The sequence below is a fragment of the Oncorhynchus mykiss genome, chromosome 28 (assembly GCF_057628025.1).
Source record: "Oncorhynchus mykiss isolate SJ-2025 chromosome 28, ASM5762802v1, whole genome shotgun sequence".
Lineage (NCBI taxonomy): Eukaryota > Metazoa > Chordata > Actinopteri > Salmoniformes > Salmonidae > Oncorhynchus > Oncorhynchus mykiss.
Window position 1 is genome coordinate 4,323,707 of NC_143049.1, and position 23,715 is coordinate 4,347,421.

Below are 23,715 nucleotides of genomic sequence, written 5' to 3' on the forward strand. Positions count from 1 at the left end.
AAATCCGGCTGGTTGGGATGGAAACTGGACGGGGCGAGACAGAGTCAGAGAGACCAGTGGGTCTCCCCCCCCCCCTCCATAACACTCCTCGCAAACACACACACATACACACACCCACACACACTAGAATGTTAGATAGAAGCCTACTTCACCCATCCCTTTTTCAAAAACCCAGATGCTTGCCTGCTAGACACTTATTTCAATCAAGAGATACCAGGGAGTGGACCTTAGACGGTAAGAGCTTGACAAATGGCAACATTTGTTTAAAAAACATACTTACTTCCATCTATATTCATTGTTAACCACCAACACTGTACATACTTTGCTGTTATGTAACTTATCATGACAATAATGTTGTGGAGGATTTTGTATTTATTTTTTACCATATGAGGAGAAAGACAGACATAGAGAGGTTGATCTCACTCCATTGAACAGCGTTGAACACTTGTTGCTTCTGGAGCGGAATACACAGGGCTTTCAAACAGAGTGTCACCACGACTGTTAACGGAACAACTGGGCAATGTGCTACACTTTGCTGTGAGTCCATGGAGTCAGACTATGTGCAGTAGGTTTCAGACATGGGTTAGATACATGCTAAATGGCTCTAATACCTCTGTAGTTACACTAATTATTCAAGTAGCAACAGAAGCAATACCTTAATAAAATGTCGTTACTAGAGTAACTACGGTGTAACTACATAGGTTTGAGAAACACGAAGTGTAAAGAGCAACTTAAAGTGTCACCAAATACAAATCGACAGTGGTATATTACCATAGAGTTGAGTGTCTGAACCAGAGGTATTGTAGATTGTGACAGGTTTTCAATAGGAGATGGATGTAGTGGTTTCAGTGATGCTGTGACGTGAATATGAAATAGCCAGGAGCTGGCCACCGTGTTGCTTCCCCATTCCGTCTTCAGAGAGGTGAGATTGTCCTAGTGCCAGGGATGTGTTGGCTGTGGAGGCAGACACATGTTTAGAGACATTTGTTTTTTTGGTAATTTTGGGGTCTAATCCTTTGGATTGTTCTGATCTAATTTGCAGATTATTGGGGTCAATATTGTGATGATATTGGGATAAAGTGAGTGATAGACAATTCCATCTCAATTCCAGTCAATTCTGAAAGTAAACCCAATTCCAATATTTCCTCATTGAAGAGCATTGATGACAATTGGAATTTCAGTGTACTTCCTGAATTGAGAATAGACTGGGATTCAAATGTAATTGACCCATAGAGAATGATAGAGGACTCTTTTTTACTTTGTATCTGTCCCATTTTGGTGTCTGTGTGCGCAGAGTCCTCTATTTATATATATATATATAAATTATCCCCAACCTTGAACAGTACTTCCTGTCATTACTTCCTGCATCCTGTCCCAGACTATGTCAGCAGTGACCACCCAGCCCCTTCCCTTCGGCCGTCTGGAGAGAGAGAAGCACATCGAGAGGCTCTTCAGAGCCTTCCACAGTCAAAGGAGGCTCTCCACCAATCCCCAGGGTTTGCCTGGCTCCATACCCCACCACGGGGCACCTGACCTGGGCTCAGAGGACCAGCAGCTGGGCCTTGGCCCTGGAGGTCCGGGGGGTAAAGGGGAGAATGGCCACATGAGGCCCAGGGCTTCTGGAGGGCCAGAGATGGCAGGGGAGCAGTGGTTGAATGGTGTGGGTGGACATGAGGGTCTGGCTCTCCTGGACGCAGTCAGCCAACTACGTATCATAGCCAGGCCAGAGCTGCAAGGTTAGTGCAACTTCATGTGTGAAATATACAGTTACATCAGATTAAATAATGATTTTCTGCTAACAATTTGCCTATGGATTATATTAGTGATAGTCCCTCTGACCTGGTCATGTCATGCTGCTGTGTTCCAGGTCCACAATGTGTGTCCCGCAGGACCTACAGCATTGCCACAGGGGACAGCAGTGAGCAGCTCTTTGTGGCTGTAGAAGGTACAATACTAACAGTAACATACAGCCATTACACGTATAGATCCTGAATGTGTCTGCAGACAGACAGAGCTGTGGCCATAGAATAGTATCTATAGAATATAATTTTATTGCCCACCTGGGATGGACATTTTTCTAGTTACCATTTCATTATTCAAACTGGGCCCTCTGTGTTTCTCCTTCTCAGAGAGTTCCTGTATGTGTCTGCAGTGCTGCGGTCCGGCCCGGTCCTGCTCCCTACAAGGTTTTGACCGCCAGGCCCGCCAGGTCTTCCTGTTTGAAAGACCCCTCAGGGTGGACGCGTGCTGCCTTGGCTGCTGCTTGATGGAAATGAGGGTCTACACCCCCCAACGGCAGCTCATAGGGAGCGTACGACAGCGGTAGGTCTATTCTGAAATCAACCTCTAACCTCTACCACTCTCCCAGAATATTTCTCACATTTATCCCTACCCCCACTCACTCCAGAATCAAAACGCTGTGCAACGGACAACGAAAAGAGTGTTTGTTAATGTTCAGATAGTCCCTCCATTTCAGACTGTTTCCTCTTTTTGGGGCTTAATGAATACGACCCAGGACTGTAAATAGAATGGGTGGTGCTCCTCTCTCCCGCCTAGTCTCCAGGGAGGCTAAACTGGGGGGAGTTAGCACATAGCACAGCTGTCTGGATGGATAACCTGGGTTGCTGGTGTCCTGGGTGGGAAGGAATGTGGCTTCATTCTGTCACGACTCCCGCCGAAGTCAGTCCCTCTCCTTGTTCCGTCGGTGATCGACGTCACCGGCCATCTCCATTTCATTTTCCATTTGTTTTGTCTTGTTTTCCAGCACACCTGGTTTACATCCCCTCATTACTATACGTGTATATTATCCTCTGTTCCCCCCATATCTGTGTGTGGTTTTGTTTGTTCGTTATGTGTGTGACGCTACAGGCTGGTTTTGCGCCGGGTATTGTTAAGCCGTGGTTTTGTTATTTTCTACCATGTTGTGTGATTTTGTGCGCTACCGCCCTTTTCCTTGGGCCAGAGTTGTGACGCAGTTGCGTCCGGCTGTTTTCCTCTGCCTGATTAAAGTGTTCACTCATCTCTGCTCTCCTGCACCTGACTTCCTTCGACCAGTTGCGCCCACTCTGACACATTCCTACTCGGAAAAACAGCGGCTGCGCCTCTTGTTTTCCCTCATTACATCACCGTTTCCACACCACTCAATCAAAATGGTGGCTAATTTAGTGGAAAAAATGGAAAAGACTGTAGGCCTAGTTATTTTTGACCAAATGCCCACCCCCTCTCCATCGTTTCCTCTATTTCTCTCTCTCTCTCTGAAATGCCCAAACTCTCTATTGTGTTCCATCTCTCTTTCCCTCGCTCTCTCTGAAATGCCCAACCCCTCTCTCTCCCAAGTATTTCTCTAGGGTTAGAAGAGGTCTCCTTTGTGTGTTCATTTAGTAGAGCTTGCAGACAAGGCCACCAGAATCACTGTATCTAATTAACAGAGCTCAGAGCAAAGTAGAAGTTTAAATTAGATCTGTGTTGTATCTCTATTCTACAGTATGGAGGGGTCACCCCGGTAGACCTCTTATGACACCAAGTGGAAAATGGTCTCAGTGGTACAATGCAATAGAAAACTGACCAGCTGAAACCTTAATCATCCAACCGACCATGCAACCAATCAACCCACGCTAGGAAATACAAAACAACAAGAACAATCACCACCCAGGATTGGTCTCTTATCAGCATCTGTGAGTGGGTGCAGGAGGGGTTGTGTGTATGGAGGGAGGTGTGTGTGTTCACCAGTTCTACCTGTTAACAGATGGAGTATGTTCACCCCTCTCCTGGAAGTGTGTGACTCCGATGGAACCTCCACTATAAGAATCCAGGGATCGTGCTGCCCCTACCGATGCCTCTCTAACCAAGAATTCCAGGTCATTATCATTTCAGGTCATTACCAGCCATTATCTGATTGACTTTGATTAGTCTGATATTTGGTTGATTATCATATTTCATTCATTTTAGAATAATTATTTCATTAGGTAATTTATGCCACATTCAATCTTTTTCACCACTTCCGTTCTACTGTATGCATTTTTATCTCTTTGTCAAACGTCAGGTGGTCTCAGCCATTGGTGAGAAAATTGGCTCCATATGGAAGAAATGGCCTGGGTTTAACGAAGAGTGCAACATGGATCATGAATACTTTGGGTTAGAGGGTGAGTTATCCTTCGTTTACACCCGAAGCCATATAGTTAAACCTTGGCTTAATAGCTTTACCTTCAAAACAAATAGAAGTATCTACTGTTCAAGAACACTGCAAAACCCCCTCTCCTCCTAAAATGTCTCATTCCTGCAGTTCCACAGGATATGACATCACAGACCAAACTTATTCTGCTGGCGGCCACGTTCCTACTGGTAAGCACGAAGAAAAACTCTCCCAGAAAAAAAAACCCCAGATAAAATACTGTGGGAATCAATGAATACAACGTGAACCTGACAAACTCTGTACTCCCTACATTGACCCTTCCATCTCTCTCTCTCATTCTCTCCCTCTCTCTTTAGAATTATATGTTCTTTGAGATGAGCTGAACCGGCACCAGACAATCAGAGATGAGAAAATGTAGGTAATCAAAAGTGGACCATGAGAACTGCAGAAGCCAAATGACCATCGGCGAGATTCACAGCTTCGCCCGATGCCACGCCGCAGCACCATCAGAGATTGAACACATGGACAGTTGTTTGGGGGAGGGGTGCAAATGTTAGCGACACCAAAGATGTACTAGCCTGCATGGCATGGCCTCCTTTCCTTTATTTAGTCCTCATTTAGTTGTCCTAGTAGAAGAGATACATCCAATACATCTTAATAGTTACCTTGCATTGGCTTATGCTCCCATCACAACAATTTGACTGACTGACAATCAGTTCAAACTATCTTTGTTTGGAAAGATACATTTTCCTCATCCAACATACGCCACCGGTGACATCACAGAATAGAACACTGAAGCCATTGGTTAGCAGCAGATGCATAATCAACATTTATTGCTATAATCCATCAGGTGTATATCCATCAGACAGTACTTTCCTCGATTTGACAAGACACCCTTTTTCCAGCACCACCCACCCAATCCTGGGCAGTATTTCATCAGGGGGGAGAAGATAGAAGGAGGCCCAAGCTCTGGCCTGGGACCAGTTTCTGTTCTGTGGCACTAAATGGTGAGGGGGTCAGATGAGCTGATTCCAGGTCAGTGTTCAGGGACTCCTTCTACCCGGGGGAAATATCACAGCAGGGCCACCATTCTAGCCTGGTCCCAGATCTGTTGGTGATTTTGACTAACTCCATGATCATTGTCAAGCCAAACTGTTTTGCATGAGGAGTTGGCAAGAGAGCAGAAACAGACTGACACCCAGGCTACCACCATTCCACACTGGAGAGATGATGTTGTCACGGATAACATTGTTACAACATTGTTACAACATTGTTACAACATTGTTACATTGTTGTTACAGTTGTATTGTTATGTCCGTCTTCACGGTGGGATCTTGAAAGGCATTTTGAATGTTTCATCTGGGTTGCGTCCGTCTCGAGGCCAGGCACAGTGATATAGGCAGCTAGGCAGTCCATTCTAAAGAGACCGGTTCACGTTACCCACGGTCCCCCTTTAGGATGGGCCCCATCCTTTGGGTTGAAAACTTTCTGGTTAAGTAAATAGATTTTCTCAAAAGGACATAGCTTTTTCTAGAAATATATTTTTGTACGCCATAATATTTCTAGTTTAAATGACTAGAGGCATTGTAGTTAAAATACTGCACTATAATAAAATAACTTCCACCTGCAACCCTGTTAAGTTTCAGAGTTTTAAAAAAACAGATACATTTTCTCTGCTGTACATTTAAAACTCTACCAGAGGGAACTGTGATTGTGCTACACAATGATGAATATACTGCCTATACCTATTTATGGGAAGGGTTTGGTTTAATATTCTGTTAGAAGAAGATTCCGTCAACAGTCATTGGCCAAATCACCAAATGCTTGTCGCACAGTCTCCCTCTGTTGGCAGATCAGGGACAGTGTCACTTGAAAAAATACATCCACTGAGGTTTCATTAATCTCTGACTGACAGGCAGATAAAAAGCTCCAACCAACCAACAGCTTGGTTCCGTGTTCCATACAGTAGATTCCATGAGCCATAGAAAGGAAGGCCACTGTCCCCCCTCTCTTTATCTCCCTATCTCTCCCTCGCTGTCGCCATGTAAAACAGTACTGATCCTTAAAGGTATTATTCCTCCGGATTTCATCCAAAAGACACTACACACAAATCTAGAGATATGAGAGAGAGACAAACATGAACAGAGACAGTTAGGTTATTGAAACACTCAGTTCCTATAATTGACTACTAGCGTACTAATGCAGTAGTACTAATAATAGTACTGACCATGACTAGTGTCATGATTTCCATGCACAGAGGCACAACAGAAGTAAGAACATGAGGCAAGCCAGTGTGTGCATGTAGGAATATGAATTAAGAATTAGCCGCTCCTACCCTTGGCAGAAACTCACAGCTTTAGAGACTAGCGACCACCAACAGCGTTCACCAGACCATGGAAGTCCTCCCAGGCCCTGAGAACAGACAGAACCCCCCAGGTATCACAGACGGTGTTAGCCTACTGAGCTAAAGCCTAGTAGCTCAGGCATTAGCTCTGTGTTTGTGTGTGTGTGTTTTTACTTGATGCTGTCGGTGTGTGTCTTGTACTCCATAATGGTGTTGGGGGGTAGGTTGAGGACCCTACGTAGAGTGTCTCTGATCCGGGTAATGGTGGCCTGGTCACTGGCTGTCTTGTTCCAGATGGAGATGATGTCCTCCTGGAGGAAAGACATGAGGGAAGCATGGTGTTGGCAACAATAGACACTGGAACAGTGAATGTGTGTGTGCTTGTCTGTGTGTGCGTGCGTGCGTGTGTTTGCACGTCTGGCTCTATGTATGTGTGTACCTGGAAGCGTACAGACACCACAGCGCCACAGATCTCCCCCCCCACCATGAACTGTTCCCCCAGCATGGCCAGAATCAGATTCTCCCAGCAACGAGACGCCAGGCCCTTCCTCAGCCGGATGATCCATTTCCCACCTAGCTTATTAGCATCGTCCTAGAGAGACACAGAGAGAAGATAGACAGGGCCATTAGGCAGGAAACAAATGTGTCATATTCTTTAGGGCACACCGAAACAAAATGTTCTACAATTGAAAAGGAAAATTAGCATTCCTTATTAGTTTAGGCAGTCCCTTCCTGATCCCGTCTGTTTTCTTCTATTTGCTTCCTAATGAATACAACCCTGGTAATGGTATAACAGTATCAACAGGTGAAAACTGATCTAAGATCAGCTGAGTGAGCTCATAAAGGTAAGGATAGATCAAAAGAATACAGGAAGTGAGACATCCCACTCCCCCAATGAAAAGTAGGCAAGACCCAGCTGCTATCGCATTGGTGTCTATGGGAGAGCCACCCATTTAAGTAGACAGAAACTGAAAAAGATGTTCAATGGTGAACTATCTCCATTTATCCACCATCTTTGCTACCCACCTCCCACATGGGTTTGATACCTTCCTTGAAAAGGTGGAAGTCGCTGTGGCCCGTCAGGTCGCCCGGGCGGATCATGTGACTGTAGAAACGCCAGAACTGCTCCACCTGGTGGACCGGAGGACAAATTTAGTCTAGAACCCAAGAAATATACTAAACTAGATCAGCTGAGTCTAGAAACTGCAAAGGTGAAAGGCAAAGAACAATGGTTCCCAATAGGGACTGACCGAGGCGAAGCTGCCGATCTGTTTGATGTTGGACTCGTAGCTCTGGGTGCTGGCGGGCCGGCCGGGGGTGCGTCTGGAGTACCAGAAGGAGTAGTTATACTGGAGGGGGTGCTCCCCTACCCCTGGAACTGCAATCTGAACAACAGAGCAGAGACAGACAAGATATGGTCATTTAGCAGGCACTTTTATCCTAAAGTAATTTATCCTTTATTTAACTAGGCAAGTCAGTTAAGAACAAATTCTTATTTACAATGAAGGCCTACCACCACCAAACCTGGACGACCCTGGGACAATTGTGCACCGCTCTATGGGACTCCCAATCACAGCCGGATGTGATACAGCCTGGATTCGAACCATGGACTGTAGAGACGCCTCTTACACTGAGATGTAGAGCCTTAGACCACTGTGCCACTTATTCACACTTACAGCCTTTAGAAAGTATTCACCCCTTAACTTTTTCTATTTTGTTGTGTTAGAGCCTGAATTTAGAATGGCATTAGTCATATACACACACAGTGGGGCAAAAAAGTATTTAGTCAGCCACCAATTGTGCAAGTTATCCCACTTAAAAAGATGAGAGGCCTGTAATTGTCATCATATGTATACTTCAACTATGACAGACAAAATTAGAAAAAAAAATCCAGAAAATCACATTGTAGGATTTTTAATGAATTTATTTGCAAATTATGGTGGAAAATAAGTATTTGGTCACCTACAAACAAGCAAGATTTCTGGCTCTCGCAGACCTGTAACTTCTTTAAGAGGCTCCTCTGTCCTCCACTCGTTACCTGTATTAATGGCACCTGTTTGAACTTGTTATCAGTATAAAATACACCTGTCCACAACCTCAAACAGTCACACTCCAAACTCCACTATGGCCAAGACCAAAGAGCTGTCAAAGGACACAAGAAACAAAATTGTAGACCTGCACCAGGCTGGGAATACTGAATCTGCAATAGGTAAGCAGCTTGGTTTGAAGAAATCAACTGTGGGAGCAATTATTAGGAAATGGAAGACATACAAGACCACTGATAATCTCCCTCGATCTGGGGCTCCACGCAAGATCTCACCCCGTGGGGTCAAAATTATCACAAGAACGGTGAGCAAAAATCCCAGAACCACACGGGGGGACCTAGTGAATGACCTGCAGAGAGCTGGGACCAAAGTAACAAAGCCTACCATCAGTAACACACTATGCCGCCAGGGACTCAAATCCTGCAGTGCCAGACGTGTCCCCCTGCTTAAGCCAGTACATGTCCAGGCCCGTCTGAAGTTTGCTAGAGAGCATTTGGATGATCCAGAAGAAGATTGGGAGAATGTCATATGGTCAGATGAAACCAAAATATAACTTTTTGGTAAAAACTCAACTCGTCGTGTTTGGAGGACAAAGAATGCTGAGTTGCATCCAAAGAACACCATACCTACTGTGAAGCATGGGGGTGGAAACATCATGCTTTGGGGCTGTTTTTCTGCAAAGGGACCAGGACGACTGATGTGTGTAAAGGAAAGAATGAATGGGGCCATGTATCGTGAGATTTTGAGTGAAAACCTCCTTCCATCAGCAAGGGCATTGAAGATGAAAGGTGGCTGAGTCTTTCAGCATGACAATGATCCCAAACACACCGCCCGGGCAACGAAGAAGTGGCTTCGTAAGAAGCATTTCAAGGTCCTGGAGTGGCCTAGCAAGTCTCCAGATCTCAACCCCATAGAAAATCTTTGGAGGGAGTTGAAAGTCCGTGTTGCCCAGCAACAGCCCCAAAACATCACTGCTCTAGAGGAGATCTGCATGGAGGAATGGGCCAAAATACCAGCAACAGTGTGTGAAAACCTTGTAAAGACTTACAGAAAACATTTGACCTCTGTATTGAGAAAAACTTTTGTTATTGACCAAATACTTATTTTCCACCATAATTTGCAAATAAATTCATTAAAAATCCTACAATGTGATTTTCTGGATTTTTTTCTTCTCATTTTGTCTGTCATAGTTGAAGTGTACCTATGATTAAAATTACAGTATCTCATCTTTTTAAGTGGGAGAACTTGCACAATTGGTGGCTGACTAAATACTTTTTTGCCCCACTGTATATATATAGATATATATATATACAGGTAACGAGTGGAGGTTTTCCAATGCCTCGCAAAGAAGGGCACCTATTGGTAGATGGAGAAAATAATGAACAGACATTGAATATCCCTTGCACATGGCGTATGGTGAAGTTATTAATTGCACTTTGGATGATGTATCAGTACATCCAGTCACTAAAAAGATACTGGCGTCCTTCCTAACTCAGTTGCTGGAGAGGAAGGAAACCGCTCAGGGATTTCACCATGAGGCCAATGGTGACTTTAGATAGGAGAAAGCTGAGACTGGATCAACAACATTTTAGTTACTCTACAATACTAACCTACTTGGCAGAGTGAAAAGAAGAAAGCATGTAAATGTAACAGAATAGCTTCTGTCCCTCTCCTCGCCCCAACCTGGGTTCCTCTGCACACATCAACCACAGTCACTCACGACGCATCGTTACCCATCGCGCCACAAAATCAGCGGGGAACAACTACTTCTAGGTCTCAGAGTGAGTGACGTCACCGACTGAAACACTATTAGCGCCCACCCCACTAACTAGCTAGCCATTTCACATCGGCCACAAAGAAAAAACATATTCCAAAACATGCATCTTGTTTGCAACAAGGCACTAAAGGAATCCTGCAAAAAAAATGGGGCAAATTCAATACAACACATTACTGAGTACCACTCTCCATATTTTCAAGAATAGTGGTGGCTGCATCATGTTATGGGTATGGTTGGAGTAAAAAAAGAAACGGAATGGAGCTAAGCACAGGCAAAATCCTAGAGTAAAACCTTGTTCAGTCTGCTTTCCACCAGACACTGAGAGATGAATTCATCTTTCAGCAGGAAAATAACCTAAAACACAAGGCCAAATCTACACTTGAGTTTTGCATACCAAGAAGACAGTGAATGTTTCTAAATGGCCGAGTTACAGTTTTGTCTTAAATCAACTTGAAAATCTTTGGCAAGACCGGAAAATTGTTGTCTAGCAATGATCAACAACCATTTTAACAGAGCTTGAAGAATTTAAAAAAGAATAAAGGGCAATTGTTGCACAATCCAGGTGTGGAATGCTCTTATAGACTTACCCAGAAAGACTCACAACTGTAATCACTGCCCAAGGTGCTTCTACAAAGTACTGACTCAAGGGTGTGAATACTTATGTAAATTCAATATTCATGTAGTTATTTTCAATACATTTGCAAAAATGTATAAAAACATGTTTTCACTTTGTCATTATCGGGTATTGTGTGCAGATAGGTGAGAAAAAACATTTTTGAATAGATTTTGAATTCAGGCTGTAACACAACAAGATGTGGAATAAGTCAATGAGAATGAGTACTTTCTGAAGGCATGGTAACTCCTTTATTCAGTACACCATATGAGGCAGGAGTTGTACTCATACAGCTTGAAGTTCCGATATCAATATTGTGCTCGTTTCGAGGGCCGGATTACCGAAAGGACACGTGCCCTGGGGCCAACAACCTCCAGGGTCATAAGCAATGGCGAAATGTGTTGAATTGCAGGAAATTTGCTTTGAAACTGTAACATTTTCTCTCAGCCTCATGGCAAAATTAGTAAAATAGCAGGAAATTTGCTTTACATTTTTTAGAAAAATAGCATGAGAATATCTATAAAACAGCAAACGTTTCAATCTGCCCCATGGCAAAATGTGTAGAATTGCAGTAAATGTGTTTTAAAAAGTAATATTTTCTGTCAGCCTCATGACAAAATATGTAGAATAGCATTATAAAATTGCACATTTTCAATTTATTTACCTTTATTTTACTAGGCAAGTCAGTTAAGAACAAATTCTTATTTTCAATGACAGCCTAGGAACAGTGGGTTAACTGCCTGTTCAGGGGCAGAACGACAGATTTTGTACCTTGTCAGCTGGGGGATTTGAACTTGCAACCTTTCGGTTACTAGTCCAATGCTCTAACCACTAGGCTACCCTGCCGCCCCAAATGAAAACAACTCCCCCCTACCAAAAAAAAATAATAATAATAATCATATGTGACTTGTTTCAGGAAAGCAAAATTGTTTTTGTGGCAGACATTCCTTCTGGAACATGTAAACTTTCATGTGCCTTAATAAAATGTGTATGCCATCTGTAAACATGAATACAATTGTAAAATTACGAGCCTAGTTGGTTTAGCCACAGAAAAAGTCAGGAACCTTCCAGCTAGCCATGATTGGTTGAGATAATGGATAGGCTGTACATGCCGAGAGATGAGTTCGGATTGGTCTGCCATGTAGCACGTTTCTGTCTATAACATGAGCTGCTCAGCGTTTTAAAAATCTATCACGAAGAACTGCATAAGTGTTGCTAATGCTCTCCACTTTCTGCAGGACCGAGTTTTGAAATCAGTGGAATACCCGGTGGAAGCAGAGTATGATAGCTAAGGAGATGGAGAAAATTCAGGCATTTGATTGCAAATAAGAGGGATTCGAAAATAGAAAAGAAGAATGCTGTTGTATTGCATCTTCAAACTAAGGGCAACCATGAAATCCGTGACAGAGAGGGAGAAGCGTTCATCCATGTAATACAAACTCACTCACTTATGTACATCGCCTTGGTCCGTTCAATTGACCTTATTTTAGCGCCCAAAAAACGTAATACTTCCAGATCAACTTTAATGTCAATACCATTGTAAAGCACAATTTATCCCCTTTCCAACAAAATGAATTACCCTAAACACTGCCCGTTTCTGCATAATTCAAGCAGGCAATGAGCTCCGTCGGGTCTTTTTAAAAATGGTATCCCCCCCTTACCGTCCATTTCTTGTTTTTGAACGATGAGAGAAGTGCTAAACCTGGTGGAGAGAGATTGTAAGACAGAAATAGTAGCTTTATGCGTGCTGTACGTTACGGCATGACACGTCATAATGTAACGGAGGGTCCGTTTTTTCAACTTTTCTCCAATACTACAGAGCCGTTACCATGTCGATCCACGCTTGAATAGAAACATAGTTCACACCCCAGATTTTGAAGTCAACACAGTCGCTACAGTCCCATTAGTTTTCTTTGCAGCCTCGTTTTGAATGTCGCGTTTGTGCACATTTGTATGGAATGGGGTGAGTTTACGTTATACAGGTATGCGAGTATAGCTAGCTATATTTTCAGATATTATACGTTACACATTTTTTCAGAAAGTTGTTTTCCTTGAAGTTAAAGCGTACTGTTAGCTAGCTAGCTAATGGTAGTTGGCTGTCTCGCTAGCTAACGTTACGTGTATGATCTGTGTAGTAATATTATTTGTATCTCAGAGCCATTTGCATTGCTAGTTATAGCCTAATGTTAGCTAGCTAACAATGAACCTGGTTGGTTGGTTAGCTTTAGCTACCAGCGGATTCATGCAGGGTAGTAACATTATGAGTTGGGATTATAGTTCATTGTTTAGCTTGCTAGCTATCTACATGTCTAAACAAGACTCCACTATGCAAGTACTGTCGACTCACCCCATTCCGTACAAATTTGCGCAACCGTGGCATTCAAACGAGGATGCAAAGAAAACTAATGGGACTGTAGTGACTGTGTTGACTTCAAAACCGGGGAGGTGAACTGCGTTTCTATTCAAGCATTGATCGACATGGTAATGAATCTATATATATCTATAAATATGAATCTATATATATGAATCTATAGTATTGGAGAAAAGACGAGACGTGTCATGTCGTAACGTACAGCACGCATAAAGCTACTATTTCTGTCTTACAATCTCTCTCCACCAGGTTTAGCACTTCTCTCATCGTTTAAAAACAAGAAATGGACAGTGACAGGGTAAGGGGGGATACCTAGTCAATTGTACAACTGAATGCATTCATTTTTTGCATCATTACTGCAAGCCGTCATGACTCTCAAAAGCTGCAATAGCCGCTGTTTACTTCTGAAGATAACTTTAGCTCAGCCCTAAAAACCTGATTCAAATTTGACACAAACCTTCAAATCGTGTTTTATTTACATTTTAAAGGTGATAAGTTGGACAGATCGGGTGAAAAAAAAACATTTCCCCACACGGCTTATCTCCCCCTAACACTATCACGCAGTAGGTTTCGCTTCCCCACCTGCCATTTTTAAAAAGACCCGACGGAGCTCATTTCCTTGTTGAATCATGCAGAGCCGGGCAGCAAAAAAGAGGAGAAATTGTGCTTTACAATGGTATTCATACTACAGTTGACCTGGAAGTATTATGTTTTTGGGGAGCTAAAATAAGGTCAATTGTACGTTACAGCGCGATGTACAGAAGTGCATTAGCTTACAGTAACCATTTCATTGTATTGTTTACACCTACTGTATCCTGTGCATGTTACAAATAAACGTCGATTTTATTTGATATGTGTGTTTTCCAGAGACGGAATGTGAAGAACAACATGAATGCTTATATTTCGTCACACTCACAATCGTAAGCTATTTTCTGTAATTCGCTCGCCATTAACGTGTAAATAATGATCTTGTTGAGAGATTATTTTCCTGTAATAATGAATACAAATTAGCTAAAGCTAAGGCGTCAGCTATATGATGTGGTTAATGTTAGCTAGCTAACAAGCTAGAAACAAAACAAAACATTGTTCAGAAAGTTTATTTTAGTTGCCTGGTTTGCTAGATTGACATATACTGAATTCATTTTTAAACAGATGAGTTTATTGGTGTTAAAATACACCAGTTATGCTATTTTGGACCTCCATGCAGCCTGTCATTTGTTTGTGTTTATACTTATTCATAACGACAAGTTTGATGTCCGACGACTATAGAACATTCATGAGGTCACCGTGACAACTGTCTACAGACATGTCGATAGACGTAGTTTAAACCAGCCTTTAGTATTGAAATCTTTGGTTGTTTAGTACACTACCTTACTCACTCTGTATAGCACATGGCATCACATGATTCCTTAAAGAGATGGGTGGGGCTAAGGTTTAAGAGGGTGTGAACGACGCTGTCTGGGTGTAGACAAAGAAGACCTCTCCAGTAGGTGTACCAAAATGTACCAAGAGACATTTTCTCAAAAGTGGGGTTTTCAAGCTTACCAACTTTCAAAGCAGAATTACTTTTCATTGTTCCTCAACTGTAGTGTATGATATACAATTGTTTTGCTCAGAGTTTATACTTTTATCCAATGTTAAAAACACCATTTCAATTTGTGCTACATAAGACTGAATCGAGCCAGTCGGTCACATAGAGGTCGACCGATTATGATTTTCAACACTGATTCCGATTATTGGAGGACCAAAAAAAAGCTGATTAATTGGCCGATTTTTATTAATTTATTTGTAATAATGACAATTACAACAATACTGAATGAACACTTATTTTAACTTAATATAATACATAAATAAAAATTAATTTAGCCTCAAATAAATAATGAAACATGTTCAATTTGGTTTAAAAAATATCAAAAACAAAGTGTTGGAGAAGTAAAAGTGCAATATGTGACATGTAAAAAAGCTAACATTTGAGTTCCTTGCTCAGAACATGAGAACATATGAAAGTTGGTGGTTCCTTTTAACGTTACCTAACGCAAGACACGCTAGATAAACTAGTAATATCATCAACCGTGTGTAACTAACTTAGTGATTATGATTGATTGATTGTTTTTTATAAGATAAGTTTAATGCTAGTTAGCAACTTACCTTGGCTTCTACTGCATTCACGTAACAGGCAGGCTCCTCGTGGAGTGCAATGAGAGGCAGGTGGTTAGAGCGTTGGATTAGTTAACTGTAAGGTTGCAAGATTGGATCCACCGAGCTGACAAGGTGGAAATCTGTCGTTCTGCCCCAGAACAAGGCAGTTAACCCACCGTTCCTAGGCCGTCATTGAAAATAAGAATGTGTTCTTAACTGACTTGCCGAGTTAAATAAAGGTATACAATTTTTCTTTTTTAAATATGCAAAATTGGCACCCAAAAATACAGATTTCCGATTGTTATGAAAACTTGAAATCGGCCCTAATTAAACGGCCATTCCGATTGATCGGTCGATCTCTAGTCACATATATATATATATATATATATATATATATATATATATATATATTATTTTTTGGGTTGTGGGGTGGTGCCCCGTGGCCCCAAATGCAGTAGTCCGACCTTGGCTCTAACAAACTGAGCCATCACATCTATAATGTATCTAATTTAGAAAGGATAACAAACAATACATACTGTAGCATTATATTTGGGCGACACACACACCTTCTTCTTGGCAGTGTTCTGATCATTGTCCTCATCATTGTCATTTTTTTCCTTCTCACAGTCTTTCTGTGAGCCTTGATCCTGGTCGTGGTCCCCACTGTCATCATCTTTCAGACTGAACACACAGAATTAAATCAGAATTGCCTTTATTCGCCAGGTGCACTTACATATACCAGGAATTTGACCTTGTGAGATAATAAACTGAATGCAGACAAAATATATGGAGGATAAACAGTACACAGACAGAATATATGGAGGATAAACAGTACACAGACAGAATATATGGAGGATAAACAGGATAGATAGAATATATGGAGGATAAACAGTACACAGACAGAACATATGGAGGATAAGCAGGATAGATAGAATATATGGAAGATAAACAGTACACAGACAGAATATATGGAGAATAAACAGTACACAGACAGAATATATGGAGGATAAACAGGATAGATAGAATATATGGAGGATAAACAGTACACAGACAGAACATATGGAGGATAAGCAGGATAGATAGAATATATGGAGGATAAACAGTACACAGACAGAATTAATGGAGGATAAACAGTACACAGACAGAATATATGGAGGATAAACAGTATAGATAGAACATATGGAGGATAAACAGTACACAGATAGAATATATGGAGGATAAACAGGATAGATAGAACATATGGAGGATAAACAGGATATATAGAATATATGGAGGATAAACAGTACACAGACAGAACATATGGAGGATAAACAGTACACAGACAGAATATATGGAGGATAAACAGTATAGATAGAACATATGGAGGATAAACAGTACACAGATAGAATATATGGAGGATAAACAGGATAGATAGAACATATGGAGGATAAACAGGATATATAGAATATATGGAGGATAAACAGTACACAGACAGAACATATGGAGGATAAACAGTACACAGACAGAATATATGGAGGATAAACAGGATAGATAGAACATATGGAGGATAAACAGTACACAGAATATATGGAGGATAAACAGGATAGATAGAATATATGGAGGATAAACAGTACAAAGACAGAATATATGGAGGACAAACAGGATAGATAGAATATATGGAGGATAAACAGTACACAGACAGAATATATGGAGGATAAACAGTACACAGACAGAATATATGGAGGATAAACAGTACACAGACATAATATATGGAGTATAAACAGTACACAGACAGAATATATGGAGGATAAACAGGATAGATAGAATATATGGAGGATAAACATGATAGATAGAATATATGGAGGATAAACAGTACACAGACATAATATATGGAGGATAAACAGGACAGATAGAACATATGGAGGATAAACAGGATAGATAGAATATATGGAGGATAAACAGGATAGATATAATATATGGAGGATAAACAGTACACAGACAGAATATATGGAGGACAAACAGGATAGATAGAATATATGGAGGATAAACATGATAGATAGAATATATGGAGGATAAACAGGATAGATAGAACATATGGAGGATAAACAGTACACAGACAGAATATATGGAGGATAAACAGTACACAGACAGAATATATGGAGTATAAACAGGATAGATAGAATATATGGAGGATAAACAGTACACAGACATAATATATGGAGGATAAACAGGACAGATAGAACATATGGAGGATAAACAGGATAGATAGAATATATGGAGGATAAACAGGATAGATAGAATATATGGAGGATAAACAGTACACAGACAGAACATATGGAGGATAAACAGGATAGATAGAATATATGGAGGATAAACAGTACACAGACAGAACATATGGAGGATAAACAGTACACAGACAGAATATATGGAGTATAAACAGGATAGATAGAATATATGGAGGATAAACAGTACACAGTCAGAACATATGGAGGATAAACAGGATAGATAGAATATATGGAGGATAAACAGTACACAGACAGAACATATGGAGGATAAACAGGATAGATAGAATATATGGAGGATAAACAGTACACAGACAGAACACATGGAGGATAAACAGGATAGCTAGAACATATGGAAGATAAACAGGATATATAGAATATATGGAGGATAAACAGGATATATAGAATATATGGAGGATAAACAGGATATATAGAATATATGGAGGATAAACAGTACACAGACAGAATATATGGAGGATAAACAGGATAGATAGAATATATGGAGGATAAACAGTACACAGACAGAACATATGGAGGATAAACAGTACACAGACAGAACATATGGAGGATAAACAGTACACAGACAGAATATATGGAGTATAAACAGTACACAGACAGAATATATGGAGTATAAACAGGATAGATAGAATATATGGAGGATAAACAGTACACAGACAGAACATATGGAGGATAAACAGGATAGATAGAATATATGGAGGATAAACAGTATAGATAGGACATATGGAGGATAAACAGTACATAGACAGAATATATGGAGGATAAACAGTACACAGACAGAATATATGGAGGATAAACAGGATAGATAGCATATATGGAGGATAAACAGTACACAGACAGAATATATGGAGGATAAACAGTACAGATAGAATACATGGAGGATAAACAGTACACAGACAGAACATATGGAGGATAAACAGTACACAGACTGAACATATGGAGGATAAACAGTACACAGACAGAATATATGGAGGATAAACAGTACACAGACATAATATATGGAGGATAAACAGTACACAGACAGAACATATGGAGGATAAACAGTACACAGACAGAATATATGGAGGATAAGCAGTACACAGACAGAATATATGGAGGATAAACAGGATAGATAGAATATATGGAGGATAAACAGGATAGATAGAATATATGGAGGATAAACAGTACACAGACAGAATATATGGAGGATAAACAGGATAGATAGAATATATGGAGGATAAACAGGATAGATAGAATATATGGAGGATAAACAGTACACAGACAGAATATATGGAGGATAAACAGGATAGATAGAATATATGGAGGATAAACAGTACACAGACAGAATATATGGAGGATAAACAGGATAGATATAATATATGGAGGATAAACAGGATAGATAGAACATATGGAGGATAAACAGGATAGATAGAATATATGGAGGATAAACAGGATAGATAGAATATACAGTGCCTTGCGAAAGTATTCGGCCCCCTTGAACTTTGCGACCTTTTGCCACATTTCAGGCTTCAAACATAAAGATATAAAACAGTTTTTTTTTGTGAAGAATCAACAACAAGTGGGACACAATCATGAAGTGGAACGACATTTATTGGATATTTCAAACTTTTTTAACAAATCAAAAACTGAAAAATTGGGCGTGCAAAATTATTCAGCCCCTTTACTTTCAGTGCAGCAAACTCTCTCCAGAAGTTCAGTGAGGATCTCTGAATGATCCAATGTTGACCTAAATGACTAATGATGATAAATACAATCCACCTGTGTGTAATCAAGTCTCCGTATGAATGCATCTGCACTGTGATAGTCTCAGAGGTCCGTTAAAAGCGCAGAGAGCATCATGAAAAACAAGGAACACACCAGGCAGGTCCGAGATACTGTTGTGAAGAAGTTTAAAGCCGGATTTGGATACAAAAAGATTTCCCAAGCTTTAAACATCCCAAGGAGCACTGTGCAAGCAATAATATTGAAATGGAAGGAGTATCAGACCACTGCAAATCTACCAAGACCTGGCCGTCCCTCTAAACTTTCAGCTCATACAAGGAGAAGACTGATCAGAGATGCAGCCAAGAGGCCCATGATCACTCTGGATGAACTGCAGAGATCTACAGCTGAGGTGGGAGACTCTGTCCATAGGACAACAATCAGTCGTATATTGCACAAATCTGGCCTTTATGGAAGAGTGGCAAGAAGAAAGCCATTTCTTAAAGATATCCATAAAAAGTGTTGTTTAAAGTTTGCCACAAGCCACCTGGGAGACACACCAAACATGTGGAAGAAGGTGCTCTGGTCAGATGAAACCAAAATTGAACTTTTTGGCAACAATGCAAAACGTTATGTTTGGCGTAAAAGCAACACAGCTGAACACACCATCCCCACTGTCAAACATGGTGGTGGAAGCATCATGGTTTGGGCCTGCTTTTCTTCAGCAGGGACAGGGAAGATGGTTAAAATTGATGGGAAGATGGATGGAGCCAAATACAGGACCATTCTGGAAGAAAACCTGATGGAGTCTGCAAAAGACCTGAGACTGGGACGGAGATTTGTCTTCCAACAAGACAATGATCCAAAACATAAAGCAAAATCTACAATGGAATGGTTCAAAAATAAACATATCCAGGTGTTAGAATGGCCAAGTCAAAGTCCAGACCTGAATCCAATCGAGAATCTGTGGAAAGAACTGAAAACTGCTGTTCACAAATGCTCTCCATCCAACCTCACTGAGCTCGAGCTGTTTTGCAAGGAGGAATGGGAAAAATTTTCAGTCTCTCGATATGCAAAAGTTATAGAGACATACCCCAAGCGAATTACAGCTGTAATCGCAGCAAAAGGTGGCGCTACAAAGTATTAACTTAAGGGGGCTGAATAATTTTGCACGCCCAATTTTTCAGTTTTTGATTTGTTAAAAAAGTTTGAAATATCCAATAAATGTCGTTCCACTTCATGATTGTGTCCCACTTGTTGTTGATTCTTCACAAAAAAATACAGTTTTATATCTTAATGTTTGAAGCCTGAAATGTGGCAAAAGGTCGCAAAGTTCAAGGGGGCCGAATACTTTCGCAAGGCACTGTATGGAGGATAAACAGTACACAGACAGAATATATGGAGGATAAACAGTACACAGACAGAATATATGGAGGATAAACCGTACACAGACAGAATATATGGAGGATAAACAGTACGTACACAGACAGAATATATGGAGGATAAACAGTACACAGACAGAATATCTGGAGGATAAACAGGATATATAGAATATATGGAGGATAAACAGTACACAGACAGAATATATGGAGGATAAACAGGATAGATAGAATATATGGAGGATAAACAGTACACAGACAGAATATATGGAGGATAAACAGGATAGATAGAATATATAGAGGAGAGGAAATGGGATATCTAGTCAGTGAGGAGAACAAGACCACAAGATACTGTACAGAACCTTATCAAAAATACAATGGGACATCATGACAAGACTAATCCATCCATCCACACAAATTCTGTACTCATTCACATAAGCAAAGCATGATATTGAACTGTAATTACTTACAACAATGAAGGTCCTTGTTGAGTACACACTTTGAATAGTCTTATCTAACTAGGTTATTGTAAAATATTAGTTACTACATTGAACAAAAATATAAACGCAACATGTAAAGTTTTGGTCCCATGTTTCATGAGCTGAAATAAAAGACACCAGACATTTTCCATACACATAAAAAGCTTTTGTCTCTAAAATGTTTGTTTACACATTTGTTTACATTCCTGTTAGTGAGCATTTCTCCTTTTCCAAGATAATCCATCCACCTGACAGGTGTGGCATATCAAGAACCTCATTAAACAGTATGATCATTACACTGATGCACCTTGTGCTGGGGACAATATAAGGCCACTCTAAAATGTGCAGTTTTGTGACGCAATACAATGCCACAGATGTCTCAAGTTTTGAGGGAGCGTACAATTGGCATGCTGACTGCAGGAATGTCCACCAGAGCTGTTGCCAGAGAATTTAAGGTCAATTACTCTACGATAATTACTCAACTCTACGGTTGTTGTAGAAAATGTTGCAGTACGTTCAACCGGCCTCACAACTGCAAACCACGTGTAACCACGCCAGCCCAGGACCTCCACATCCGGCTTCTTCAACTGCGAGCCACCTGGACAGCTGATGAAACTGTGGGTTTGCACAACTGAAAAAGATTCTGCATAAACTGTCAGAAACCGTCTCAGGGAAGCTCATCTTAGTGCTCATCGTCCTCACCAGGTTCTTGACCTGACTGCAGTTCGGCATCATAACCGACTTCAGTGGGCAAATGCTCACCTTTGATGGCCACTGGCATGCTGAAGAAGTGTGCTCTTCATGGATGAATCCCGGTGTCAACTTTACCGGACAGATGGCAGACATCATGTACTGTATGGTGTCGTGTGGGCGAGCGGTTTAATGATGTCAACGTGTGCCCCATGGCAGAGGTGTGGTTATGCTATGAATAGGCTTAAGCTACGTACAACGAACACAATTGCATTTTATCGATGGCAATTTGAATGCATAGATCCTGAGGCCCATTGTCGTGCCGTTCATCTGCAGCCATCACCTTATGTCGCAAGGATCTGTACACAATTCCTAGAGGCTGAAAATGTCCCAGTCCGTCTACGGCCTGCATACTCACCTGACATGTCATCCATTGAGCATGTTTGGGGTGCAACGTGTACAACAGTGTGTTCCAGTTCCTGAAAATATCCAGCAACTTCTAACAGTCATTGAAAAGGAGCGGGACAACATTCCACAGGCCACAACCAACAGCCTGATCAACTCTATGCGAAGGAGAGGTGTAGCGCTGCATGAGGCAAATGGTGGTCACACCAGATACTGACTGGTTTTCTGATTTCACGCCCCTAAAAAATGTTTAAGGTATCTGTGACCAACATATTCATTCCCAAATCCATAGACTAGGGCCCAATTAATTTATTTAAATTGACTGATTTCCTTATATCAACTATAACTCAGTAAAATCGTTGATATTGTTGCATGTTGCATTTATATTTTTGTTCAGTGTACATGTACTAATTTATTACATTGTAATAATCACTATATAAATGTGAATACTATAGGTCACAGCTGAAAGTGATTGGCTTTTCATTGCTTCGTATTTGTGTATAGTAACAGGGTCTTGTCAACATCTCTCACTAGCAATGTGGTCGAATGTGCAGTGCTGACATTTATAAGCATGTGCAACATTGTAGCACTGGTGAGTGGTTCCACAGTGGTTCCAATATACACATAACACACGGCTGCTTGTCGCTGTCAACGTTTCCAAGCGGAATAGCGTATTAACATTTGCTAAATAAAAACCTTTCCCCATCTGTCCCTCCTAAAATAACTAAATGTGATCAGGGACATGGGGGATAGTTTTAGCCGACTCTGCGCACACCTGCCCCTGACTTTCAACCACTTGCAAGCCGAGGATTCATCCACGGCCCGCGGGGCCTCAACGCTAAAAGGGCTATCGCAAGAAGGGGAAAGCATTCCCTATTAAACGATTTATTCGTTGTCACCATGAATCTTGTTATGTGAAATGCGTAACTACGATGAGACATGACAAGCACTCGCGTGTCCCCCAGTCCCTGCAAGGCATGCAGACCAGACCGGACACACCTCTTTCTCTCCAAGCAACCCACGAGCAAGGCATAGGCCTAATTGCTCAACGAATTTGCATTCACAGCGGGGCGCCCATTGTCCACCAAATATTCAAAATAGCTTTGATTACTCACGCATCAAATTTGTTGTTCATTATTCTCTAGGTGGGGTGGGAGTCTTCAGAGTCCGACCACAGCTCCCTGAATTCCGCAGGAACGGCGGCGCGCACGACCGAAGCGGGGCACGCGCGCGTAGGCTACAGTATCGTGCGATGTTGACGTGCCCCAGTGAGCATATTGCCTACAGATTAATGAGTAGATTAACTGCATTCTGCTACTGTGGGGCTGTCTGTTGCAGAAAACGTACTGTCCCTCATCTGT

General features: G+C 41.2%; 2 protein-coding genes across 11 annotated transcripts; one reads left to right on the top strand and one right to left on the bottom strand.

Annotated features, from left to right (window-relative positions):
• Nucleotides 1-104: 104 nt before the first annotated feature.
• Nucleotides 105-5,762, top strand: LOC110508355 (phospholipid scramblase family member 5). Its single transcript, XM_021588811.3, has 8 exons — nucleotides 105-234; nucleotides 1,379-1,736; nucleotides 1,868-1,945; nucleotides 2,130-2,322; nucleotides 3,746-3,857; nucleotides 4,043-4,142; nucleotides 4,283-4,341; nucleotides 4,489-5,762. Exons 2-8 carry the CDS (start codon nucleotides 1,382-1,384, stop codon nucleotides 4,513-4,515), a joined length of 924 nt encoding a protein of 307 aa, XP_021444486.3. The 5' UTR covers nucleotides 105-234; nucleotides 1,379-1,381; the 3' UTR covers nucleotides 4,516-5,762.
• eif4e2 (eukaryotic translation initiation factor 4E family member 2) lies at nucleotides 4,938-23,635 on the bottom strand. 10 transcript variants are annotated; one of them, XM_021588814.3, is made up of 8 exons: nucleotides 23,470-23,635; nucleotides 15,988-16,102; nucleotides 7,727-7,861; nucleotides 7,503-7,607; nucleotides 6,916-7,068; nucleotides 6,651-6,787; nucleotides 6,468-6,544; nucleotides 4,938-6,244 (listed from the first exon to the last, which is right to left on the bottom strand). In XM_021588814.3, the coding sequence occupies exons 1-7, from the start codon at nucleotides 23,487-23,489 to the stop codon at nucleotides 6,496-6,498; spliced, it is 714 nt and encodes a 237-aa protein (XP_021444489.1). In that variant the 5' UTR covers nucleotides 23,490-23,635; the 3' UTR covers nucleotides 4,938-6,244; nucleotides 6,468-6,495. The 10 variants fall into 10 exon arrangements, with proteins under 10 accessions (XP_021444489.1, XP_090082025.1, XP_021444491.1 ...); XM_090225899.1 differs by having other exon boundaries at nucleotides 6,485-6,544; nucleotides 23,470-23,603; XM_021588816.3 differs by having other exon boundaries at nucleotides 6,485-6,544; nucleotides 6,715-6,787; nucleotides 15,958-16,102; nucleotides 23,470-23,598.
• Nucleotides 23,636-23,715: the final 80 nt, after the last annotated feature.

Excerpts from the sequence above, each read along its gene's own strand:
- LOC110508355 (XM_021588811.3), top strand. The coding sequence starts at position 1,382 with ATGTCAGCAGTGACCACCCAGCCCCTTCCCTTCGGCCGTCTGGAGAGA. Across the intron at positions 1,946-2,129 it reads GCTCTTTGTGGCTGTAGAAG|AGAGTTCCTGTATGTGTCTG; the intron begins GTACAATACTAA and ends TCTCCTTCTCAG. Across the intron at positions 3,858-4,042 it reads TCTCTAACCAAGAATTCCAG|GTGGTCTCAGCCATTGGTGA; the intron begins GTCATTATCATT and ends GTCAAACGTCAG.
- eif4e2 (XM_021588813.3), bottom strand. The coding sequence starts at position 23,489 with ATGAACAACAAATTTGATGC. Across the intron at positions 7,608-7,726 it reads AGATCGGCAGCTTCGCCTCG|GTGGAGCAGTTCTGGCGTTT; the intron begins GTCAGTCCCTAT and ends CCGGTCCACCAG. Across the intron at positions 7,069-7,502 it reads GTATCAAACCCATGTGGGAG|GACGATGCTAATAAGCTAGG; the intron begins GTGGGTAGCAAA and ends GTGTCTCTCTAG.